At 46.1% G+C, this 27,419-nt stretch overlaps 1 protein-coding gene across 4 annotated transcripts in view; it reads right to left on the bottom strand.

The window, feature by feature from the left end:
• Positions 1-27,419, bottom strand: part of LOC144113211 (transmembrane protein 163a-like) — a 112,944-nt gene that overhangs the window by 52,752 nt on the left and 32,773 nt on the right. For 3 of the 4 annotated variants that reach the window (XM_077646176.1, XM_077646178.1, XM_077646175.1), the window contains exon 2: positions 13,018-13,154. In XM_077646176.1, the coding sequence (XP_077502302.1) occupies positions 13,018-13,075 (58 nt within the window). In that variant the 5' untranslated portion in view covers positions 13,076-13,154. Of the gene's footprint in view, positions 1-13,017; positions 13,155-13,449; positions 13,678-27,419 lie in introns of those variants that run through there. The other variant, XM_077646177.1, reaches the window with a different exon arrangement.

The raw sequence follows: 27,419 nt of genomic DNA, 5'->3' as shown, positions 1-27,419 counted from the left end.
ACTGATCCAGCCAATAGGCACGATCAAGGCCATGGCCCAGATATGCAAGTGATCGCAATGCTAACGTCACTAATGAATGCCATGCGTGCTCTACTTTCCAGCCTGCGCACGCCAGCAGCAAATAGCGCACTTCAAGTGCTGGACGCGCTACATCCAGTTCTTGCGGCTCTACAGTAGAAGGCATCATGGCTCCTTCGGACCTGTCTTTTCAAAAGAAAGTCAAGCAAGCTTTCATTTTCCAATGGAATGCTCGTGGAGTCTTGTCCCGGATTTCCGATTTACGGAACTACGTCTACGAGAATCATTTCCCCATTCTTGTGATTTGTGAACCGAAGATCCCCGCAATTTTGCGAATATCCGGTTACGAGGCATTTGCATCACCCACGCGCAACAGATCCAGCAAAGCCATCGTCTACATTCGACGTGAACTTGCATATGTGCAACATTCAGTTCCTCCGAACGAAGACAATCAGCACGTTCGCCTGACAGTGAGGAGCCGAGACCTGACGTTTACGCTACTGGCGGTATACTTGACGCCATCAAGCCGTTTCGACGCCAGAAGGTTGAGTGCTTTGATGGCAGCTACACCTGCTCCGTGGCTCATTATGGGTGACTTCAATGCTCATCACACCATGTGGGGAGGCGTTAGGATGGACGTTAGGGGAAGGCAGCTTGTGTCCGCCTCTGACCATAACCTCCGGTGCCTTAAGGACGGACGCCCGACCTATATTCGAGGGGTGACTTATAGCAGCTGCATGGACTTGACTTTCGTTTCACAGTGCCTTACCAACCGCGTCCGGTGGTTTTCGGATGTAGAAACCCAAGGCAGCGACCATATCCCAACCTACCTGATTATTACCGGCCATTCCACATTTTCCCCAGCCACGTGCAGGCAGCGCATTGACTGGGCAGTTTTTAAATTACTTATGGAGGCTGCTTGCATAGAGGGGTTCTCTACCGGTCTTGAACCAAAAATTAAGGAGGCCATGGAACACGCCACCTGCTCCTTTAACCCTGTCACTAACTACACCGATTTTGACTTCGAATTGCAGCGACTGCGATCACAACGGCGCAGGGCAGAGCGCAGATACCGACGCACAAAGTCGCGCCTAAGCCTAAGAGATGCTAGGCGCATACAGAAGAAGATTCAACGCAGAATTCAGGCACTGCAAACACAACGCTGGAGGACATTTTGCCAAACACTTGATCCGCGGAAGCCTTTGTCACGCGTTTGGAGTGTAATTCGGGGTCTTCGCACGTCCGCTCAACAGCGCTACCCGTTCAAATCCGTAGCGCTCCACCAAAGGCGCCGTGTGGTTGAGGTAGCTGAAGATTTCTGCGCAAGAATAACAGACCCTCCGAATCCAGGCGCAACGCTGCACTGAAACAATGTTCCACCCTCACGGGATTCTCGGATGGATGCACTATTCTAATGGAAGAACTTGATGCTGCGCTGGCTTGTTGTAGCAGGTCATCATCACCAGGGCCCGATGGTGTGACGCACTCCGCACTTTCCAACCTTGGCCAAGAAGCTCGACGGGCTCTTTTGGACACTTATAACAAGTCATGGACTGCTGGCATAGTTCCTCATGATTGGAAGTGCAGCCGTCTGGTTCCACTTCTTAAACCGGGGAAATCACCGCTCGACCTTTCATCATACCGTCCAATTGCACTCGCCAGCTGCGTCGGCAAAGGCATGGAAAGAATGCTGCTCACACGCGTGGAATGGTACCTGGAGCGATATCAGATTTATCCAACCTTCATGTCTGGGTTCCGACGGGGCCGCTCTTCTATCGACAACGTGGTTGACCTTGTAACGTCGGTGGTGCAACACAGCAACAGTTTGAAAAGATTGACCATGGCATTGTTTTTGGATATCAAGGGCGCGCACGACAACGTAACGCATCAGGCCATTTAGGACGCAATGGAAGCTGCTGAGATCGGAGGCCGCACGTTCAGCGGGATACGCAGCTATTTATCAGAGAGGTCGTTTTTTGTCCTGACTGCGGACGGACCAACGTCCTTACACCGAAATTCGCGCGGAGTCCCTCAGGGTGGAGTGCTGAGCCCAGTTCTCTTCAACCTTGCTCTCATCGGCCTGGTCGACGTATTGTCACAATCAGCTCAGATCTCTGTATATGCAGATGATATCTGTATTTGGGCATCAGGGGTGACCCGTCCTCAAGTTCGTGCAAGACTTCAAAAGGCGGCATCGATATTGACATTTTATCTTCGCTTGCAGGGCCTGAACATTTCGACCGAAAAGTGCTCACTTGTGGCGTTCACACGCAAAATAATGTCACGTTACACCATTCGCATCAATGGCGAAGCCATTCCCTATTAGAGAAGCCACAGATTCCTTGGTATTGTCATCGACAGGAACCTCTCGTGGAGTCCACATATCTACGACATGAGAAAGAGACTAATTGCGATTGTCCACATCCTCTCCTTCCTCGGGGGAAAGTCCTGGGGCGCATTAGTGCACTCGATGCTACAACTGTACCGTTCCCTATTTCTGGGCTACATGCGGTACAGTCTTCCGATATTCAGTTCCATTAGAAAGACAAATATCAAGACTCTTCAAAGTGTGCAAGCGCAAGCTTGCAGAACAGCACCAACTGTTCTTGTTGGTGCTGTTGTGCGAGCAAGGCCTCATGGCTTGCTCGTTTGATGTAAAAGACCTTTATTATTCACTGCCGCATGATGAGCTGTTTTTATGTATCGAAGAATGCATCGAAAAACACGACGTTGTTGCCTTCCAAAATGAGGCAGGCATCTCAGTCTCAGGGTTCTTAGAACTGCTTGAAGTGTATTTAAATTCAACATTTGCAATCTGGGATGGTGTTCTTTACCTGCAGAAAAAAGGAGTCTGCATCGGCCCATGCATAGCGCCCGTGCTTAGTGATCTGTTGCTCGCACAAAAGGACAGAAGGCTCCAACGACAATTAGAAGGGTCAAAAACCTTGCGCTGTTTTCGGTTTGTTGACGATTTCTTTGTTCTGTTGGACACCGATGTCCACAATTTTGAACCAGTCAAGCAAGAGATTCAAGATATTTTTGTCTAGTACCTTCATCCATTTACGTTGACTTCCGAAGTTCCTGAAAATAATACGATTAGATTTCTTGATCTCAGACTCAGCTTTACGCCGAATCATACCTGCTGGTCGTTTGAACCGCGAAGCAACAAGCCTCTACTTCCATTCGCATCGTCGCATTCCAAGCTAGTTAAACGTGCCGTGGCTAAGTCATGCTATTACAACGCTCTAAATAAATCTTGCTTTCATGCTCAACAAGACAGTTTCAACCAGCAAACTGATCGCCTTGTAAAGGCAGGATATCCCAAGCAACTGCTCGTGTCCGTTTCTGAATCGATGCTCGCAAGTTTAAGCAAAAACAATAGGAATGATCTGACAGAGTCTGCCAAGGAAAAAGAAAAAAACAACAGTTGTTCCTTACATTCATAAATTTTTACATAAGCTAAAGAAGATAGGCAACCGAGCTCAAGTAAGAGTTGTTTTTTCGGCTCCCGAAAAGCTTGGGAAATTGTGTAAACGAGTTAATGATGAATTCACGCCAAAAAAGTGTTCCATAAAGCATGAAAATAAGTTTGTTGCATGCCAAGAAGGTGTCATTTATTCTATTCCACTTTCGTGCGGGAAACAGTATGTTGGCCAGACGGGCAGATGTGTGAACGAGCGCCTAAGAGAACATAATATCACTGTTTATAATACTGTTAAAGGGCACCTCGGCATCCACTGCCGAGACTGCGAAAGCAAAACGTGCCAACCATTCTTCCAACAAACAAAAGTGTTAAGTAGACACCCCAATACGCTGACTCGAGAAATCATTGAAGCTGCTGAAATAGCCCGGCTAAATGACGCATGTATCAGTAGTCCCTCCTTATCTTTGTCAAAGAAAGAATTAGAATTTCTATCTGCAAGGAAGTAATGCTGCTGTATCTGTTTGGTATTTTTGTGTCAGCGCTTGTCTTTGTGTATCATCCTGTGGTCCTTGTCTTTTCGCGCTGTTCTTCTTGAACATGTTCTTGTTGCCCGGGAACATCCTGTTACTACATACATTGCTGTTAACACCATGACAACACATATTCGGCACCTCACACGGGTTCCCTGTCATCACCTCGCAACACTCCCAATAATTAGGCCGCGTACTGCATTCGCCAAAAGCATTGAAGCCCATCGCGCATATCTTCCATCGGAGTTCGCCCCTGCGTCAAGACCGTGCTCACCATTATTTAAGCATCATGAACCTCGGGTTCACCTCTATATTCCTGTGCATTACGAAGAAAGCTGGTGTATTACTGCCCGCTCTCAAACAACTGACATTGAATCACCTGCATTCTTACCACAGTCACCGTATACATGTTTACACAGATGGATCAGTTCACTCGACAAGTTTTGCGGGGTCGGTGGTGATACCGGCCAGATCCAACCTCATGAAAGTGAAGACGACCTATCCAACATCTTCAACTGGTGCGGAACTCGCAGCCTTACGGGCTGCGGTAGAGTTCATCAGTCAAGAACCTCCACATGACTGGACGGTTTTGACCGACTCTAAAGCAGCCCTGCAAGCTGCGCTACGCCACGGGTCGCAAGAACAACTTGTTGCTGAGATCCGTCTACTGTACCACGGCACCGTTTCCAAAGGTCATGACATCATTTTTCAATGGCTGCCAGGACACTGTGGTATTAACGGTAATCACCAGGCCGATGCGGCTGCGCGTTCTGCTCACAACGACGGACTTCCAGTGAGGATCCCAATATCAAGACCTGACTCTGCGTGTGGGCTTCGCCCTTTGGCGCTGGAGCTCACACTTTCAGCGTGCAACACGGGAGAGTTTTGCAACCTCCGCCTCAAGGCACTGGACCCTGGACTGCGCCTTCGTCTTCCACGTAACTTAGCACGTCACGACGCAACATTGTTATGCCGTTTATGGATCGGTGTTGCTTTTACCAACCACTATGACTTCCGGATGAGGATGGCCGACAGTCCTGCCTGTGAAAGCTGCGGTTGTGAGAAGACCATCGCTCATCTTCTCTGTGAGTGCCCTGCATTTGCAAGTGCAAGACATACACTGTGTTGTGCCCTGGACCGCCTCGATCCTCGCCCATTTACAGAGCAGAAGATCCTCGGTCCGTGGCCACAGCAGTCGACTGCCCTCAAGGCATACAAGGCACTCTTTGCCTACTTGAGAGCGACTGGATTGAGTGACAAATTGTGACAGCGTTGTGCGTTTGTGTGTGTGTTATGCCTTTTCCCGTTCTCTCTTCCTCCTTTTAGTCCCCTAATCCCTCTTCCCCAGTGCAGGGTAGCCAACCGGAACCCTTTCTGGTTAACATCCCTCCCTTTTCCTCCTCCTCTTTATCTATCTATCTATCCTGCACTACGGCACCTCTTCTTTCACTCCCTCCTTTATCCCTTCCCTTACGTCGCGGTTCAGGTGTCCAACGATATATGAGACAGATACTGCGCCATTTCCTTTACCCAAAAACCAACTTTCATTTTATTTTTTCAATTGCTCGATGAAGGTGAAACGCTAAGGAACCCGTGTGCTGTGCGATGTCACTGCACGTTAAAGATCCCCAGGTGTTCGAAATTATTAAAGCGAAAGCTTTACTGGGCGCGAACTTGCGATTTCGCCGTGGCTGTGCTCTGAGGAGGCACATTACGTCACAACGCGCTCCTCGCCACGGATATTTCTCTCTCGCTCCCGACTAACTACTGCCCATGCGCCACTAGTTGCACCGAGCCACAGGTGTCCCGCCGCTGCGCAGCGCCGCGCCTCTCCTCAAAATCCAACTTTCAATTTTCAGTTTGCCCCGCCGCGGTGGCTCAGTGGTTAGGGCGCTCGACTACTGATCCGGAGTTCCCGGGTTCAAACCCGACCGCGGCGGCTGCGTTTTTATGGAGGAAAAACGCTAAGGCGCCCGTGTGATGTGCGATGTCAGTGCACGTTAAAGATCCCCAGGTGGTCGAAATTATTCCGGAGCCCTCCACTACGGCACCTATTCTTCCTTTCTTCTTTCACTCCCTCTTATATCCCTTCCCTTACGGCGCGGTTCAGGTGTCCAACGATATATGAGACAGACACTGCGCCATTTCCTTTCCCCAAAAAACCAATTATTATTATTATCAATTTTCAGTTTCCTCCTTTTCCTCCCTCCTTTATCCCTTCTTTTACGGCGCGGTTCGGGTGTCCACCGATATATGTGAGACTGTTACTGTGCCATTTCTTTTCCTCAAAAACCAAACAAAACAAGTGAGCCGATGACGTTCATAGAGTTCATTGGCTTTGACAACTTTGCAAAGGCCGCTCATGTTCACGAAAGGAAAGGCGCACAATCGGCTCAGTGGGTCAGTGGAGACCTCAATCTCGCTTTCATGTTCGTGGCGTTGGTGTCCAACTGCAAAAGCATGCTTTGATTGCGTTCGGCACACTGGATAGAAAACGCGCCCTCCCTGCCACCCTGGGAGGTGGCATACAGTTAATGGTTGATCGCGAGAGATTGATCACCAGATGAACGCCGGGGCCTAGCTATTGCTCCAGTGCCGCATGTCAGCCACAACGCTGTCAGCGCTAATGCATTCAGGCCACATCTCTCTCTCACCACCGCCACATGTATCAAAGCACGAACGAGGCGTCCGCATATCCAGGGAGCCAGTTATGCGCTCTTCCTTTCCATAAAGCCATCGCCGTCTAGAAAATTCTCAACGCCAACGCCAATGAACACAGTGAACGCCGACATCTTTCGCCTTGTATATCCTGGATTAGCTGAGCTAATCCACATTAATTTTTCCGGAGCCCTCCACTACGGCACCCCTTTCTTCATTTCTTCTTTCACTCCCTCCTTTATCCCTTCCCTTAATACGGGCATCAGGTGTCCGCCGATATGTGAGACAGATACGGCGCCATTTCCTTTTCCCGAAAACCAAATTTCATTTTAATGTTCTATAGATCGTCGGGTTTCATTGTGTTCATTGCCGCTGGCTTTGACAACGTTCTAGACTCCGATGATTTTGAGGAAAGGAAGGCGCATAACTGGCTCCCTGGGACAGTGGACGCCTCCATCGCGCTTTGACGTATGAGGCGGTGTTGAGAGAGAGATGTGGGCTGCATGCATTAGCGCTGACAACGTTGTGGAAGGCACGCGGCACTGCAGCAATAGGCCGCAGCATTTATTGACTGACCAACCTCTCGTGATCAATCATTAATTTAACTGCCACTTTCCAGGATGGGCGCACTGCCTATCCAGTGTGCGGAATGCACTCAGCGTTAGAGGCGCCAAGCCGTGTCTAGCTGTGTTACATCCCAACTTTCCGCCGCCTATGCAGTCCCCCGTGCGGCCAGTAAACAACCGGTCGCTCGGTCTCCTGCAGGTGGTTTGGCTGTAGGTGTGAGCCTTCAGCCGCTTGGCAGCAGAGGTAGGCAAATGCTCTCATTTTTACTTTTCCTCCCTCACCCTCACTTTTGAATCCATGGCCCTCCCTCGCCCTCACCCTCACTTCGAAAAATTTGCTGGCCCTCGCTCGCCCTCACCCTCACATCGTCGGCCCTCCCTCACCCTCACACCCATTAACGGTCATTTCAAAATTCGAGTTATATTTTCTAGTCTGCAACTTCTAGCGTTATTACTCAGTAATAAACATACAAGACAAGCCCTCAAGGCTCTGTTGAACGAGAGGCTAGCTGCTTATACTGTTGCCTGTGTGCGGGTACGTGTGTGTGAGCTGTTTGAGCTAATACGTGAGGCAAAAACGAGACAGTTACGAGTTTGGCCCTAAGATATCACTCTGGTTTTATTACTGGCACGCACTGCATGCATACATGTGTCTGCACTTATAACATTTCATAGTAATCTATATTTATTTTGCTTATACTGCAATCCCCACTGGGGATTTTAGAAGGACGGGATACAGGTAAGTAAGCACGACGTAATAACGCAGGCAATAAACACAGGAACAAAGTAGAATAACGTAGCTTGAAAATTTTGGAAAATAAGCATGCACAACGGAAATTAAACAATACGAGAAATAAACGTCGACGTAGATGATTTCGAAACGTGGTCATTGGTTAAGAGTTTCCCTTCAAGTACTGTTCGTGGAAAGAATACTTTAAACAGTTATTGCGCGTGGTAAATGTCCTTTCTGTGCGTCTTTGCCTAGTGGCGTAACCAGATGAAAAATAAATTATTCTCGTAAGATCTGTCTTATGTGGCCGTTAAAAAATTCAAAAGACCAATTTTAGTCGTGACACACGGTTTCTTTGCGTTGATGGGGGCAAGTTCGCTTTGGTTAACAGTTCTGTCACTTACGTACGTCCAAATCTATTTTAAATGATGCGAGCTGCTTTCCTTGGTACCATTTCTGTCTTATTAGTGTAAGTTTTAGAGAAAGTGTCCCACATAACGCATGCACAGTCTAGTATCGGGGCAGAATTATGTTTTTGTATGCGAGCAGTGGGACAGATGGAGTAGGAAGTCTCGAAGATCTCTTCAGAAAGAACAACTTGCGCTTAACATTAGCCATTATGTAATCAATGTGCTTAGTCCAAGTGAAGATATTAGTGATCAAGAGTCCAAGATTCTTACAATGTATCTCGAGAAAAGCTCGAGAAAAGTTTAGATAGGATGAATGTTTAGGTTTCTTATGTAAAGCGGCGTCTGCAGTAGTGAGCAGTACAGCTTTGTGGTCCGATATTCTATCTACTATTTTGACAGTAATTGATCCGCTAACAAAAAAGAGGTCGAACATTGAGAATTTCCCTGAAATATGGTATTTTCTTCTACAATCTGCAATAGGTCGAAGCCAAAAAATGCACTCTTCATTGGATACATGAGTAATTGGTAAAATTCACAGGGGTGATTTAAACCGAATGCTGACATCTCCACCTCTACCATCACGATCCTTTCAGTACGAACTGTAGCCTGTGGTAACGAACTCACTGTCAAACATTCTACCCTACATCAACGATGGTTTAAAAACACATACTCATTCCGCTGGAACGGAACGAGTAGCGTACCTGGAGGCCACTCACTGCACCCTTCAGCGCGTTTTATTGAACTAGCTAAGAGTGACTAATTGCTCGTCATTCAGAAACTCTCATTGCAAAGTTACAGATCGTCAAGTGAAGCATCAATCAGCGCAGTCTCCTAAACGTAAGTTCATTCCGTAAGTGTTTTATACGTATTAAACCAAGTGCACAAAAACCCCGCCTAGTGCTCCAACGCCAAGTGCGCCAAAGCGCCGGTGAATGCGACCAACCGTGTGCGCGGATAGTGACGGCGGCTTGGAGGTGTCAGTGAAAGGGCCGGTAAAAATGCGGCCGCAAGACGCTGGATCTTCAGTGCAGGCGTTCATAATAGTCATTTTGCCTTTATCTTCCAATGCTCAGGTTCGTTTTTTTCGCGCACGCTGAGTAAAGCTTACTTCACAAAAATAACGTCACTGAATGCTCATTACGACACCCTACATACTTTCATTGAAATGTCTCACGTACTCCTCCGTCGGCGGTGAAGGCCTCCAAGGCACTGCTCCGCCTTTTGAAGTCTTCTGGACTGCACAATAAGCTGTGAGTGTACCGAACGCTATGACTTCGCATAATGACTTCAATTTCCTACTACTCTGTTTTCTCCTTCATCTTCTTATGCCCTCACTCCTTTCCCCCCGTGCAGGGCAGCAAACCGGTTATTCTTCCGGTTCACCTCCCTGCCTTTCCTCCTCCTCCTCCTCCTCCTCCTCCTCCTCCTCCTCACGTACTCCAAAGGTTTGAGCTCACTGGCAGCTACTGTTAGCAGTGCTCCGTATATTTTATTACGCCAAAGTGTGCCTGCGGCTTCAAGAGTTTTTATTAATGTTACCTGAAGCATCCTAAGTTGGCAGTTTGGGCTAGTTGGTCTGGCATAGCGAGGAGAGCGCGGGAGAGATAGGACACCGTCGCCCGTGTCATTCAATATGTCCTGTCCCTCCAGCTCTGTATCTCATCGCTATGGCACATTCTGTATGTAAATCAGGAATGTAAACGACCTGGCTCGAAGACAACAAACCATGCATAAAGCACCATAAGCTCACCGTTCGTGGAATACAAAAAAAATGTATTGAAATAACAAAGTTACGAGTACACTATTACACTAAAATGACTACACCGTACGACATACCCTCATCGGGTCCTTCTGACTGCATGCAGTTACTTTGATGGCTACCGCGCGGCAAGGCCCTAAAGCAGATCGCACGAGACGCCGTTTGCGAACCATACTGTGCACTGCGAAGACCAGTGAACGCAAGGTCAAGGCAGACACCGACGCCACTCATGAATGTGAATAGGACACGGTTCGTAAGCCTGGAGTTGCAAAACCGCCAGATGCGAGAACGCATAGAGAGGGACTCGTCTATGGCGCCGTTTACGGCCGCCGATACAGAGCGGCCGGGAGACAGAACAGCAAGCAACGCGTGCAGTAACTCACCCAGGTCGTACACCAATTGGTGTACGACCACGGACGTGAAACGAGAGCAAATCCCGCAACGTGTCGCCACGCTCGCGGCTTATGACCTCTACGGCACCGCCGTTCGGGCGCCATTTTGCCATCCCGAGCTCTATTTTGACTCCTCGCAGGGAACAGTGCCACGGGAGGACTTCTTGTCGCTCCTGCCAACTCGCGTATCTCATTTTCTGTTATAAACATGCCGTGAAAAAAAAAACAGAAGGGCCGCGTTAAAATTTTGCATCGAAGACAAAAGGTGTCGCGAAGTATGCTTCGGATCCCTAAGAAATTGATTATTTCGTCGTTAACAAATGTAATTTCCCCTGTTCTGCGCCAATTCTCATTCAAGCAGACGAGGATTTAACAGCCGCGCAAAAAAAAATGTCTTTGATTACGTGCAATTTTAAACATGCATAAATCGCATTTTATATGTTATACACGGAAAAAGATACGACGAAGAGCCCTCCCCGCGCCAGAGCCACAGCTGCCAGAGTGGACAACCCGACCACAGCTTGAGTGCGACCTAAGCCACATGCATGCATCTATACAGTCGGCTACATCTTAAATGAAATATCGCTGCCGTCTGTAACACACGTCAGTTGCGCTGAACCTTTCATGTTCTGCAAAACAATACTTACAGCAAGTTACATGAAGGTCACCGAGCAGATTTTAATGAACAAAAGATCCTGGAAGTTTGTATTGCGTATTTGGTAATATGTATCCCAGTTTGACGGTCAATAATGAAATGGGTTACACCCAGTGGGCTCAACGTGCCGCAAAAATGCACTCGCATTTGCACGTAAACCCACATGGACCGCATCAAGCAATGCAATGCTGGATAAAACAGTAACTCATGCGCACTTTTTTTTTTGTTCGAGGTGCACGAAGAATGCTGACGGTTTTATAAATTACGATGAACTCCTAAAATCATGCAAGAAGAGCAAATTTGTATTCATCATTGTATTCAATATGATTGTATTCAATTCGATGCCAAGCAATATTCAGTACTTGAACCTTAGACAGCCTTTACTAGTCTTCCGTAATTACGGGCACTATGATCATCTCATGCTTCTCAGAACCGTATACGTATGCTCGAATTGTGAGGTAAAAGTGATGATTAAAGATTGAATACTCATTGATAACAGCTTCAGTTGCTGCAAATTACAACCATATGAATATATTTTCTGCAGAATTCAAATCTATAGCTAGTACGTCAATGATCCATGCAGAAGTTCATTTCACTTTCTACGTGAATCACTCAAGCGGCATCGGCTGTTTGCCGTTTAGAAGCGAACTGAATACTGCACATTATTACACAATCGTAACATAGAAGAGCGCTAAGTAACGAACACAGAAACAGAGAAGCGCTCCTTCAAACAATGTAGAGTAACGTTTGTCTTCTGTGTTTGTCTGTGTAACACTGATCTGGCTGTCTTGCACCCATGAACGAGCTCGCTCAATAAAAATTTCTGTTATTACGCTGTCATATGCGCCAAGGTCTGAATCACCAAATTCATATCGCACTTCTCGCGCCTATAAGTCCACGAGAGAGTGAGCAGCGCACAAGCAACCGCACCCACGAGGTCAAGACGACACTGCTACATTCAGGCATACCAACACGCGCCAAGGAAGCGGCCTCTGATCGAAAACTCCGAAGAGAATGTTGACGTGAAGTCCACCACGTCCGCAACATGCTAAAAAAAATTATTCAGCTCAACAGGCTTGCGACATGACAACAGATAGGTTCTGCACTGCTAAAACTTCGTCTGTATCCCCACACGCACATCTAGCGCTTGCTCTACAGAAAGTAGCCGAATATAACTTGAGTACATATCCTGCTTTGGGCTAAGCATTCCGGGTCTGAAGAAACGACAAACAATTGTCTCGTTGCGGCGACGTATGCGTAAATGGTCAAGAGATGGAAAACAGTTTTCTCATATTCTCAAATCAATGACAACCCTTTAAATCCAGAAGTGTATAGACATGGCATGTTCTAAAAAATAAATAGGTGCACAACTGCCAAATGATAACAGGCAATACACAGCTCTTTTGTAAGGTACACCAGCGTACGTATATACGAACTATTTATTCATGCGTCCTTTTACCAGCACATATACGAAAAGGAAAACAGTTTTCTTCTTTTCATTTTCTTTCTTTTTTTTCTTTGAATGCTATTCGAAAGCATCGGAAATTTCTCCTCTAAAAATTGGAGTAAATTTGGATGGCACCTGTTGAAAAAACCAGGGGCCATCCTCACCGGGGAACCAAAATTTTGATTTCGGCTAGCTGCTTAATTGCCAGATACAGATTAACCAGAGCAACTAACGAGGTCGCGAAAGGCACACGCACAACAGGACGGGCGTTGACTGCTAAAGAAAGTTGGCAGTCAGCCCCGTCCTGTGTTACGCTAGCCTTTCATGTCGTCGTTCAGCTGCGCCGCTTTCACCTATATCTTCGCTGAAGAGAGACGTCAGGATGCCGGAGAAAAATTGTTTAACAGATGGCTTGCTCCAAAACTCACCATTCAGCACGCGCACTTTGCCATTACTGCCTGAAGTAAGGAGCCCATTCCTCTCCATGGCGCAAGGCAGCTCGCTTTTGGGGGCTGCAGTCCAGCCCAGCTGAACTCGGACAAAGCAGGAGTTGCCAAAATTATGCCTGCGTCAGAGAATTCCCAACTGCATGAAACAACAGTTTTGCAACAGTGATTTGTCCCACTGAACACCAGCGCTTGCAGCTGTATCGAGAGAATGAACGCGGGCAACGGCTTTTATGTGAAAAAAATTCAAACTTGAACACTGACTGCTGCACACGATAGGAGAGAGGTAGTGGCAGCTCGACATAAAACTTGCACACACACAGCGCGCAAGATTTATACGAAACACTAAAGAGCATAAGAGCGCTGTGAAAAAAAAAAAGGGGGGGGGGGGGCGAAGCGAAAGACAACACCGACCGTCCGTGGCGATCCGGCAGTTTTCCCGGAAAGTATCCGCAACACTGCACGGGCCAGCACAATGTTGCGCGAAGCGTCTAAATAACGAGCAAACTAACGCAATTAGCACGAGCAAACTGCCGTAGCTAGCCCTGTTCAACGCGCGCCAAAGAGAGCCTAGCGTTAGGCCGGTGTTGACTGAGGACGACAGCAGACGACCCGAACAGCCTCGCAGCGAAGGCCAGATGGAGTGAACCCATGCAAGGCAGGCCATATATTGGCGCCGGCCGGCTGCGATTGTCACAGCGGCTGCAGCCCCCGGTGAGCCTTGGTTGCACAAAACGCCATGAACTAAACAACCAAGTGGAAGTCGCAACGGCTGCAGCGCGCACGGCGCACGGTAAACTGGAGCGTTGTGTTTCACTCCCGCAGCCGTTCTGTCCCAGTCGGTATCGCCTTCATGCCGGGCATCCCACACAGCGTGTGCCAATGATTACGAACTCCGCGTTGCGGTAATGAAGAAAACAGTACTGTTTTTTTTTTCGCTTCACGCTAACTTACTTGACTGCTTTCAGATTAATCATTCAGCACTTTAATAAATCGTTTGAGAATTGTGAAAAGATGGACTTTCGGAGCTTTATCACATCCGATTTTGAAAAGAGCGCGCGATATCTAAACTGACGAGAACAGCAGCGGCCAGTCTTGGAACTGAAGCACTTGCGTTATTTCTCGTTTCTTCTGACATTTTAATTGGAAGTCCTCGGTGGCTCTGCAACATATTCATTTCTTGACTAATTTAGTTTGTCGTGAAATTAAAATACTCCTGCACTTATAGTTTCAGTTTGCAATGCAGTTTCGTACTCCTGGCCTTCGCTGCGCACTAAATCTTTCACGTGGGACGAAATAGTAGCGCAGTATTTCGTGCGGAGCAGCTCGTCAAGAAAATCAGAAAGACGTCTCATGAATAATATGCTGTGTGCCGTGGTTTCATCGACGGGCTGTCGTTGGACATCCTTGTTTTATTAGCTGATGGGAAACAAATCCTTGGAATTGCTAGGAATTAAAAGCACTCGGAATTCCAGCATCACGAATTCTGAGAAATGTTTTGCAGGAAATAATTTCGGAATATACACAAGCGAAGCCACTGGCAATACAGGTCAATTTGGATTTGATAAAATGCAAATTCTACTTTTTCCAAAAAAAAAATCCTGAACACATTTCCGACTACTATTTAAAATTAAGGGCCTTTATATGGCAAGGTCACCTGCGGACCCATGCCTATCATGCTGGGAGGTCACGGTAGTGGCGTGGAAAGTAGTAACCGGTGCAACCCATTTATGCGTACCCATATTAGACCGCAGAGTAAAGCGAAATCTAGCCATTACATCTGTCAGTGTGGTGAAGGGCACTTCACTCTCTCATATTTCCGTTCCCCCTGCCTTTTGCAGCTGTTCATCGACGACTGCTGCCGACTCCCCGAGTAGAAGCGCAGGTGTCGAAATATGCCTACGACAGCTGTGTTCGTGATCTATGGATGCATGCACGTATCCGGTCCGCAAAGAATGTCCACAGAGCTGCTACGACAACGACTCCCAACCTTCGTACACAATGCCTGGACTCCACATTGACAAAGGCGCATTAGCAGCACGCACTAAAACTCCGGTGACAGTTTCCTACGAGCAAACGGACCGATTCATAGAAACCATTCCTGGCAATGACATGCCCTGGCGCCCCCTTGTATTCTGCCGAACAACAAGAATTACTGCGTTGTAACGTCAAGGTTACGAGAATAAAGAGATGTTGAGCATCCCTGCGTCCGATTCTTCGTTTGTGCAGAGAAACTGCGGCACTATCTGCAGTGCCTTCAAATACATCGGCCGAGTAAGCTTGGCTGACACTGCGATCGACATGATCCGTTTGCAGCCTACAGTCAACTGTGACAGTGGGAAGCGGAGGCCATGATAAAATTCGGAGCACACAGCCTCGAACTGAAATGTGCATGAGTTGGTCGCTCATGCAGATGAACACCGTCGCATTAAATTATAAGCTGACTGTCAAATCTGGAATGAAATTATGTTATCTTTTTTCTACTCGCGGCCTCCGCCTATTTTAAAGGTTTGTGGTCAACTGTACATTGTATCGAAGACACAGTGGCAGTCCACATAAGACCACTGGACTGAATTTCTTCATATTCTCATAATAATAATAATAATAATAATAATAATAATAATAATAATAATAATAATAATAATACTTCATGAAAAAATACAGTACATATACTCAAGCCTGCCAAAGCCATTGATGGTTTGAGTGGTAGTGCTCCTGTCGGCCACTTGCCTGTGAATGCATGGCTAGTGTAATTTTTTCAGAAAAAGTTCCTGCTCACAGGCCAAGCCACATGGTAACGGATTGATCACAGAATGAAATAAGGGTATGGAGAGAATTTCTCGCTGCACCATTGTTGGTTATCGTGTGTTCCTGTCATCGAGCTTTATATTCCGAGACCAGTGTTCTCAGTGTAGCGTCTGGCACGCCCTGCAGGGGTCTCAGAAGTGTAGAAGGCTACGCTGCATCGCCTGCTCCTAGCCGCTAATTTCGCTCCGCCCAATTGAATCGTACACATCCAAATGCATTCGCGCTGATGTTATCAACATCCGCAAGCACTGCAACCTTACGGGCGAGAACATGACCTCTACCGCTTCGTCAATAAAGGCGTTTAGCATAGCACAGATTTATTAGTGTAGACGTGCACCGTTTTATCGGACGCCGGCTGCGCATGCGCAGTGGCCCTGCCTGGCTGCACCATGCATGCCACTGCGCGCGAGCAGGAGATGTCCGGTAAACTGTCATACGTCTACGCCATGAAAAACATTTCTATGCTAAAAGTCTTATGGCAGCTTTGACGAGTGTCTTTGCGTACGTCAGCAAAAGAAAAAAACAGTTCGGGTACGGTCAACAGCCCGCTGTTAGGTAAAGACATCTGCGGCTTTCAGTCACCTTTCAGCCATGAATCTGAAAAAAAATACAGTTTGCATCCGGAGTCATAGAAAGTTACCGCCGCGCAATCTCAAAGAATACAATTCTTAGCGGCCAGCGTGACGTGGGAGCTGCGTGGTACGCACATCAAGAATGCTGTTGTTTTTCCGTCCCGACACAACGAATGGACGCTGCAATAAATGCTTGATCGCTTGCGAGCCAGATTACATAAACCCATACGGACTCGGCTGACGGCCGGCAGCCCTGCTTGTGTCTTCCACGGATACGACGGGACGACCTAAGACCTTTTCCCATTACCTAGTTACAGTGAGCAAAGACGATTAGCTACGGTAGGCAGGCTGGGCATTCGCGCTCTTAAATGCTCCTCCCCCCCCCCCCAGTGACAGGTATATCCCATTATTGGTCCAGAAAGCCACAAAGGCTGTTCTTGCCCCGTAAGGTCTGCTCGGCCGTCTGCAACACACAAGCGCACTTCCTCTCGAACCTGTGCCCCTATGCCCTTCTCCTTTCCCTTCATCTGCCATTTTCATTCATATATTCCCATCTGTCCTGCAGCGTGGCCAAAGGGATTTCGTTTCGTCCATGTTCGTGCCTCTCTTATGCATTGTGTTTTATACGTCGCTCGTCTTATGTTTGTTATGTCTTATGTCGCAAGATAACTGTTCTGGTAACCGGGTGGCTTAGGCCCGCGACGCAAAAAAACTTCCCGCACATAAGGTGGCCCTCCTTATCGACACGCGGGACTACTGATATAACTCCTCAAGTCGGAAACCTTAGCATTGGAAACCGAGCAAACAAAGCAGAAAGCGTGAAACGCAAGTATCCAGTCGACGAAGTCCGTAATACGAAAGCCTGAGCGTAGTGCTCGTCATAAAGCCTCCACATCAACGTGACGTTGAACACTGAAGGGCTAGGATTACAAGCTTACAAAAGCAGCACGTTTATTACAACCGCACTAGTCATTCTCATTTACGACTTTTTCGCCGTAAGGACAGTTGTGCATGCTGCTTGAAGACATTTAAGTCTGACAAATTGTTAAAGCAGCAATTAAATAAGCTGAAAGAAAAAGGATATACCTAATAGAAATTTCAGTGGTCGCGCCTGTCTTCTCTGGCAAAGGCAACAAAGTGAAACGCGAACAAAAATATTTGATTATTCAGGTCGTTTCACGTAACTGGAGCCAACGTTTAAGGAAAAAAAAGCGGTGCACAGCAGCTGGGTGAAACCAACAAGATTGTTTTCGCTAAATTTTTAGGGAAAATTAATTATGCAGTTTTTTTTTCAATATTCGCTTAGGGTCAGTCTTAGGGTCAGCATAGCCTTTAAAGTGCGTCAACACATTCTTCCGCAACATGGAAAGCCCGTGCCGTGATGTGCGATAAGTCATAGGCAGGCCACCGCCAGCCAACTCAGACGGAGCTTTTATTCAGCCATCCCACAGGCAGAACAAAAAAAAATAAAGGAAACCAAAGGAAGGGAATAGAAAGAAACTATGGTTCAAGGTAGCCTACTTTTTCTGTGTTCGTATCATTGCACAGCCCGTCAAACTGAGCAGCAGCCAATCACTTTGACAGGGTGTGCGCACACGTTGCGTTCGTTGAAAGCACGCTTGGAAGCGCTGCAATATGGTAGTGCCTGAGAGTAGTCACGTGTTTTTTTTTTCCTATTTCCCGAGATTTCTTTAAATACCGAGAGAAAGCACCACGCAGGAGGTATGCTGTCACAAAAAAAAAAAAGGATCAGTTGTTTCTGAACACCTTCTACAACGAAACGCACTTGTCCCTGAAGTGAATATTTAAAATTTTGCATAATTCATATTAGTTAACTAAGTAAGTGCAATACACAAATGAGAGGAGAGCCCAGTGCAAGTGTCACGTGCCTCTTTCGCGTGCCCGCATGAAGCAAAAAAAAAAAAGCAGGTTAGAGAGCACGTGACAGCTAGGTGCGCCGATGTGTGCCGCGCACTCGTAGGCATAGCTAGCGCTCTTTCTAGTCGTGTGGTTTCGGTTCTGGCCGTGTTTGGTCCCAAAATTGCTTGCACTGCAGCTGCGACGAGAATGGCATTTTAGAAGATTTTAACTGATATGCATATTGCTTACTATGGCCTACAAGTCTCAATAAATGAGGAGCCTAACCCTAATAGGTAAAAAGTTAACTATTCAATGCCAGTAAACCAGGCTGCTAGTTAGAACGTCTTAGCTGTATTCTGATGCACTACACCACTGACAATGCCACGCTGAAAAAAAAAGGTCTTATTGCTCAAAAAGCCTATTTTTAATAATTACTGACAATCATAGGTGACACACCCTGTATACCCATGTGAAAAGACCCAACAGTGATCTCCACTAGGGGCACAGTTTACGGCTTATGGGGGTTTAACGTCCCAAAGCGACTAAGCTATGAGGGATGCCGTAGTGAAGGGCTCTGGAAATTTCGGCCCCCTGAGGCTGTTTAACGTGCACTGACATCGCACAGTACACGGGCCACTAGAATTTCGCCTCCATCGAAATTCGACCGCCGTGGCCGGGATTGAACCCGCGTCTTTCGGGTCAGCAGCCGAGCGCCATAACCACTGAGTCACCGTGGCGGCCTCTACTTGGGGTGCGTAACTCAGAGTCAATAAATTAACTAAATGATTCTCATCATATGCGCAGCAGATTGACTTACTACCGACGTCGACAACAAATAACCTATCGCAATAGATTTCGAGGGGTGAGAGATACTTATGGGCTATGGTCCACAGACAGCGACATATTACTAGCGTTAAAATACAAAGGACAAAAAGCAGAAACACACACTACAGACGCTAGTGTCCTGATCGTGTTAATTAAATTTATCTTGTATATCGGGCATGCGCAGATGCGCATAGCGATTTCTTCTCCTACGTGTGCAATAAACGGCAGTTGAAGTCTAGCGTCTGTCCTGTGTGTTTCTGCTTTTTGTCATTTGTATTTTAACGCTAGTAATATGTCGCAGACTGTGGATCAAAAGCACCAACTAGCCCAACTTAATTCTTTATTTATAGGCTATGGCCTCAGCGATCGGGCATTTAGGCAGTGTTTGCTAAACCTGCCGATCTTGAAGTTCATGTATCAGCGTCACGAACCCCGCCACACGAATGCACCTCGTCGCGTCGCTAAAGTTTACGTCTTATTCTCATCGTTTTCTGCAATCTTTTGAAATACTGATTATTTAATCTCTCTACATAAGAAACCGTCCACCGAGCCCAGAGCGCTGCAAAGCAGAGCATGCTTTGCAGCGTCGGAGTGGGTCTTGTTTTTGAAACAGCTGAAGGAAACTACGGCATGCATTATGCGAATTTCGCGCCAATTCTAATACTATTCAAAAAACTTGAGAACACGTTCGATACGTTTCCGATAAATTTGAACATGCTGCATTCGACTTGTTCAGTGACTCGACTAGGAGGTTAATCGATTGTCTTTTCGAATATTAGAAACGCTTTAATAAAGAAAGAGCCGAACAAGCATCACTACATATTTAAAACTAAATAACTGCGAACACTGAGAAAAGAAAATACACAAGGTTTTTTCTAGGCAGTAAAATGGTATTTGTCTCAATTTATCACGCAATTTTCCTGAATAAATGAGAAGGGTGCGGAATACGTGGAAAGACTAATGAATTAATGAGCAGCTATATGTCTGGCCGACAGCAATTCCTCCGGTTGCACATGGTTTCCGCTGACACTATTGACGCAGCAAGGTGACCCCACAAAACTCGAAGTTAGGAACGTTGTTTTTTTTATTTTTAATATACGTAAATGACGAACATTCCGGCGTCCCTAGAGCTCATTATGTACTTAGACGATACTAATGTGTTCTTTTCCTCAAATAATAATAGTGAACTTCAGGATGATGCAGATACCTCCTTAAAATCGTTGGTCGAAAGCAAATAGACTACACCTAAACGTGGAAAAGACGAAATATACAATTTTCTGTCCGGTTAATAAATAATCAGCTTCCGAGATAAAAGTTACCTATAAGAATGGTCGGATAAGTCAGGTAAATTAACAGAGTTTTGAAGAAAGGTTTATTGAATACTTTGAAACAGAATACATGCATATAAATTGCTTTATTGCAGAGCTGTCTAAAACTGTGGGAGCTTTTTTCATTACAATCGCGAATTATAAAGAATCTACTACCGCTCTGGCTGAAGAAGCTGTATTACGCGTTTTTCTAAACTAAGCTAGCCTACTTATGATGCTTTAGTGAGCGGCACAACTACAAAGAATAGTTAGAGGAGACTGGTCCTCTTGCATAAAAAAAATTATTCCAACTTTCTCAAATTTTGATGACCACTATGTGAACTTCAGAACAGCCCCTCTTTTTAGTTTGGTTCGGTTTCTGAGGGTCTAACATCCCAAGGCGACTGAGGCTATTAAGAGCTTCTTCGCTGTGACGGAAATGTGTAAATGTTTGCTGTTTTTGTTAGTGTTCAATTTTTCTTTGTGTGATGCCTTATGTTTTAATTAGCGTTTTTTTTTTACACTTACTTGTTGAAATGTATCGCGATTACTTATGATTGTACCCCCCCCTATGTAATACCCTCTTCTGGAGGGCCTTTAGGGGTAACTTGAATAAATAAATAAATAAATAAAATCTACATACTACATAAACAAGAAGGATTAGTAGATTTTAGTTGCTGTAAACACAATTTCAAAAAGCAGACAAAGCAGATGTTAATGTGGGAAAGATTGTATTTTGGAACAGAATAGCTGCCGACGCTGTTTCATCACTTGATGACCACTATGTGAACTTCAGAACAGCCCCTCTTTTTAGTTTGGTTCGGTTTCTGAGGGTCTAACATCCCAAGGCGACTGAGGCTATTAAACAAATGTTTAATTTCCAATCAATCTACATACTACATAAACAAGAAGGATTAGTAGATTTTAGTTGCTGTAAACACAATTTCAAAAAGCAGACAAAGCAGATGTTAATGTGGGAAAGATTGTATTTTGGAACAGAATAGCTGCCGACGCTGTTTCATCACTTACGTTAGTCGACCCAATCTGTACGCTTTTATGAAATGGGGAACGTGACATTCGGTAGCTTCGCTCAGCAAATAATCATTATGTCTCGCTGATTTCATTATTTTCTCTCATGCATGCAGCAATTTCAATACAGTGTTTTACTATTTTTAGTAGGGTGCTCATGTCTATTCAGTTGATTATTCTTGACACTGTTCCTAGTGGATAGAAATGCGTCAAAATGTATGTTAAATTCAGTTGAAATTTTCTTTGTGTAATTATGTGCGTACCAGACGTGATTGCATCCATATATCACCACCTGTGTTATGTGTTCTATACTAACAATTGCTCCTATTTAAGAGCTATTACTAATGCATGCTTTTAGTTTGAGCTCACACGATGCCGAACTTGTGTGTGTGTGTGTGTGGGGGGGGGGGGGGGGGGGGCTCTATCAGGCTTTCACATAGCATGCAGCCCCTGTCTCCTCTCGCGTGTGCGAAAAATCAATAAACAAATGCAAATTTAAATTTCTAAATCTAATATTCGCACCAGCCTATCTGCAGCCCACGTCCAGAGGACGGCACTAAACCTGCACATCCCCCAGTTCTCAACGCGAATCTTGGGCGGTCGCAAGCACGCATGATTCGGTGCCTCCCTGATTTGGTTCCCAAGGAGCCCGGGCGTGACCACGGGCCATCACAATTCGAGCACACCGGAAGCGGAGCCCATAAATCACGCCTGGCGCCCCCGCCGCCACCGCCGACAGCACACGCCTGCGGTCCGGCGAGGAGCAAGCGGCCGCGGCCACTTAGCGCCATCACAGCCTCCGGCCCGCGCCGCTGTTTAGGCGCGCAGACGCGGCCGGGGCCGCTGTTTGCCCCGGACTGCGCTTATGCTCCCTTTTCCAGCTGCTAATTAATAGAGTCAATAGACAACAGCCTGTGCGTCGCGCTCATGCGACCCTATACGCGCATGACAAGGCGGGAACAGTCGGAAGAGGGATGTGCCAGCATTGTGGAGCTCATAGGAGTTTGTCCCAGAGCAGCCCTCACGTCAGTTTGGACTTGCAGGTTTCTCTGCACTCCTGGCATATGTGTCACGTGCATAGGTATGACTTGACCAGCCATTCTCTAGGCATTGACCAGACATTCTCGAGAACTAAAACCACTGTTAAAGGCTATTATTAGATCATGTTTTTAGGTGTGTGCGGTTAGTATACTTTGTCAAAACTGAATCGAATATGAATAATGTAGCTAAAAATCGAATGGCGAAAAAAAATCGAAACAGATACGAATCGAATACTTGCACGAATGTTGGCACTTGCGCAGATATTCGTACGAAATGAATAATACCGGTAAGCGATGGCGGCGGCTCTGCGGTACGGCATTAAAGCTGTGGAGTTGTAACTATAGCTGTCAAAAGATGGAGCGCTGATCTCCACTAGGTGGAACGCATCACGAAGTCACGACATAAACTATGACCATAACAGCGCGACAGACGGGACAGAGAAGAGAGGACACAACACAGAACGCTCTAGAGGACACAACACAGAGCGCTCTGTGTTGTGTCCTCTCTTCTCTGTCCCGTCTGTCGCGCTGTTACGGGTAATCGTGAGTACCAACTCGCCCAACAAATGGTATTGTCAAACTATGACCGTCGCGGCATACGGATGAGAAAACTGTTTGTTGCTAGTGACGGCAGCGAATAAATTAGCGCCCCACCTGAATAGATTAGAGGGTTAAGAGCTGCGTGTGATTTATGGATTTCGAGACCGGGCATCAAGGCAGGATTTGCTAAACCTGCCTGAGCCCTGCCGCAACTACCAATCTTGGAGGCCCTGCATAAGCAATCGAAACTCCGTCACACGAATGGACAGCATCATGGCTCAACCTTCGTTCCCGCGCAGACGAATCGCAGCAGCATCCTCTATGGCTTCGAAGTTGGCCCTTTTTTTTAAACAATCGTAAAAAAAGAAAAAGAAAACCGTATGGCCTTATTCGTACTTTGGGTCAATTATTCTAAATGTACTCGAAACATTTCGATTTGTTTCAAAAATCTTGAAATTGTCCCATTTGATTCGTTCAGCGAATCGGAATAGGAGGATATTTTATATCTGATTCGCTATTCGGAAGTTCCGAATATTTGCCCGCACCCATACATTTATATTTGCCTACAAGAATAAATTAAGCGCCGAGCTCTACAAAGCAATCATGTACATGGTGTCACGTGCAATGTACCAGTGCGCAGTACTGAACAGCAGTGATGGGCAACACGGAAGGAGCTAAGGTACAGTCAGAACGTGGAACGAATCTCTCTCTCTCTCTCTCGCTGCCTCTCTCGCACACGCACACACACAAAAAAAAATTGCACCAGCAAGAAGGAACAGCGGCTGCCAAAAGGTTAATAGTGAATGAGGCCAATAAGCTGGGGAGGCCAATTTCGTTCGCCTTATCGTTGCCTGAATGTTTCTGAGCTGCTGCCTCGTGTCTGGCATTGCTGCTATCGCAGTTTCACAGTGCTCACCTGCGCAGTTTTCTTTTATTTAAAAGTCTCAATCACGCCATGGCTCCATTGAAACCGATACGAGCTTATCGAAGCACTTGCCCCGAGAGAAGCTCAATAAGCACAAATGTGTTCCCTTATCGCGGCATAACCGGCTGGCTGTCGAGAAAACGTAGATATAATCCAGGCAATCCTTCACGTCTGCGAATGCGTCAAAGGCACCGCCCTAGTGGACGCTAAAACCCTATAGTGGAGTACATTTCTGAGCTGTGTAGGCAAGCAAAATTCTTCATGGATTCAGTATACCCTGCCGGATACAAAGAACCGCTGAAGCTGGAGTCTCGTTCCAATGGGTATCGCTTAACTGAAAGCCAAGGCGTCGAGATTAAAGTTGGCCGAAAGCACTAGGCCCAACCAAGAAAGTCAGCGAGTGAATGTAAGTAACCTGAAGTGAGAATTCTCGCAGGTTAAAAAAAAAGAAAAACTAGCATGCGACTGTAGAACATGGAGAAAGGAGATACATACATGCGGAAGAAACCATGCAAAAAATGTATGCTTGAGACTTAAGGAGCAAAAAAAAAAAGGAGGTCAAGGTGTAAACAGTGTGATGAACTCACTGCGCATACATACAAGCGTACCTACCGTCATGCTACATGCAGCCGTTTTCTTTGTTCATTCCGCTTAAAATAAGATAATGTATCAATGTAATACATACAGAAATGAAAGCGCAAAACTGCCAGATAACTTCGCATATTACCACAATCTCTGAAAGCTCCAAAACACACCTCACTAAGCGCTAGCATGCACTCAGCGATTAAAATACTGGAAACCTCGGCGCGTAGTCCCGCTTTTCTCATTACGGTTTATGGGGTTTAACGTCCCAAAGCGACTCAGGCCACGAGAGACGCCGTAGTGAAGGGCTCCGGAAATTTCGACCACCTGGGGTTCTTTAACGTGCACTGACATCGTACAGTACACGGGCCTCTAGAATTTCGCCTCCATCGAAATACGACCGCCGCGGCCGGTATTGAACCCGCGTCTTTCGGGCCGGCAGCCGGGCGCCATAACCACTCGGCCACTACGGCGGCTTACTTTCCTCATTACGAATTGACGAATCCCCCTTCAGCATAATTAGCATAGTCTGCTTTTGAATTTCGCTTCAAATGGATAAACTTCGCAAGCGTTGATGGATAGTAAAAATTCACTACTTAATTTCAGTGCCAATTAACCATCGCTCATCGCGTGCAATGCCAAGAATCGAGAATGCCGATCGGGCAGCGCACGTATGCTGGATTGTTACGCGACTGTTAAGGTTGCTAGGAACTGTCAAAAGCAAACAATGGTGCTAGACGAACACTGCGCCCTTGTAGGCATTCGTGTGTAAGTTTGATTCATTAAAAAAAATACTACAGCCCCAAGACCAGCCAGTGTGTGCAAATAACGATCAAAATCAAAGCTCAAGCGAAATCATCATGCAGTAGAAGAAAATAAACAATATTAACAATCCATCTAACACCTGGGCAAAACGAAAGCAGTGAAGGGCAACGGAAGAACGAAAGAAAAATTTCAGGATAAAAATTATCCCGAAACATTTTCCGCCCCATAAAAGCGTTATTCACTTCATGGGGCAAGCGCATATGTGCCGGATGTTCTTTTTAACTTTTGAAAAAATCGTACTTTTAAACCCTGCAAGAGATGCGTCGGTGCGGTCTGCGCAGGTGGATTCTACAGCAGGGCGAACATTATGTACGTGATAGAGCTCAGTGTTTAAACGGTTAAGGAACTAGAATTAACCAAGGAAATTTTAACTTGATTTTAGGGGCTAAGATATTAAGAAATTGAGGGTCATCAAGTAAAAGCTGGGCCCAGTTTTTAAATTTTGTTTTTCGGCAATGCATTTCGAAATATTTAGCGTCAGAAACACACATTTTTTTATCCCGTAAAGTTGGCTTCCCGCAATACACAATTTTAAAATGGCGTCACTCGTATGTCTGATACTTCAAACACAGAAGCCGTTTGTCTATTTTATGCCGCAGAAGCAGTTAACGTGATTTCCGCAACAATACTACGCCCAGCGACGCCATTTTAAAAACCTGCATTGCGGGAAGCAAACTTTACGAGCAAAAAATGTGTATTTTTGAAGTTAAATATTTCGCAACGCAATGCCGATAAAGAAAATTTTAAAACTGGACTCAGTTTCTATGTTGACAGACTTCAAGTTCTTAATATAGTGTTGACCCTTGAAATCAAAAGTAATAGAGTTGATTAGAGTTGATTCATCATCGTTTCATCACTGAGCTCTATCACGTACATAATGTCCGCCTTGCTGTACAATTCAACCTGCACAGACCGGACTAATGTATCTCTACCATGGTTTAAAATAACGATCTGTAAACAGTTAAAAAAACACCCGATGTAAAATAAAAATAAACCAGCTAGCTGCGCATTTATAGCTGTACATTTATAGTTGTAAAAGGGAACGCGTCAATCAGATAAAGGGAACATACGCTCTTAAAAATCAACACCATGTCGTCCAATTAAGGCATGAGCTCATAGAGTTTCCCCTGTTTGATGACGCGCACGAAGAAAGATTTTTAAAAATCGGTGCGGGCGAAGTGTGACATTAGGTTGTATTAGTACGTCTTGTGTGTCTGGTCGAGGCTCAACTCGTCCGAGAAACTTACCCGAAACGCGGTTACATTTAATATTCAGAATGTACACGGAATGGTTTATGAGGGTTTAACGTGCCAAAGCAACTGCGGCTATGAGAGACGCCGTAGTGAAGGGCTCCGGAAATTTCGACCACCTTATACGTGGAATGGTGTCAATATACAATGTGTCTCCAAGATATATGAAACGCTGTTCCACATATTTGAATATATTTGAACTGAAACGTGAAAAAGTTCCACTTAAGTACCAGTAAGTAAAATGAACGTAAGTGGGAAGAGCACAGTCATAAGCACGAATGTATAGAGCGCTCAAACAGCGGCCTTTGGGCTGCACGGATGACACCTACCGATAACGCCTGGTTAGAGGAAGCCTTCATTTGAGCATGCGCCTCCACACTGGTGGGACTGCATTCACCTCTTCCACCTCGCCTGGCTGCAGCTGTGATCGCCAGCCATCGCCTGCTAAGGCGTCGCAGGGCTACGAAAATAAAAGTAGTAATATCTCTCGGCACGCGCTGCTCTAATTTTTTAATATTCTATAGTGAACTAGAAGATTGTCTAGAATATTGTAGTTCACTTGGATCTTCCAACGCACTACTGGATGTTCCAACTGCTGGATGTTCTAACTGCTGGATGTTCCAACTGCTTGATGTTCCAACTGCTGGATGTTCCAACTGCTGGATGTTCCAACTGCTGGATGTTCCAACTGCTGGATGTTCCAACTGCTGGATGTTCCAACTGCTGGATGTTCCAACTGCTGGATGTTCCAACTGCTGGATGTTCCAACGCAGATGTGATACTCCAAAGAGGCTCGTTGAAAGAGTCCAGTGGTAGCACGT

The sequence above is a fragment of the Amblyomma americanum genome, chromosome 1, assembly GCF_052857255.1.
Source record: "Amblyomma americanum isolate KBUSLIRL-KWMA chromosome 1, ASM5285725v1, whole genome shotgun sequence".
In the NCBI taxonomy this organism is placed as follows: Eukaryota; Metazoa; Arthropoda; class Arachnida; order Ixodida; family Ixodidae; genus Amblyomma; species Amblyomma americanum.
Note: the sequence above shows the minus strand (reverse complement) of the source record. Positions and strands in the feature narration are given on the sequence as shown.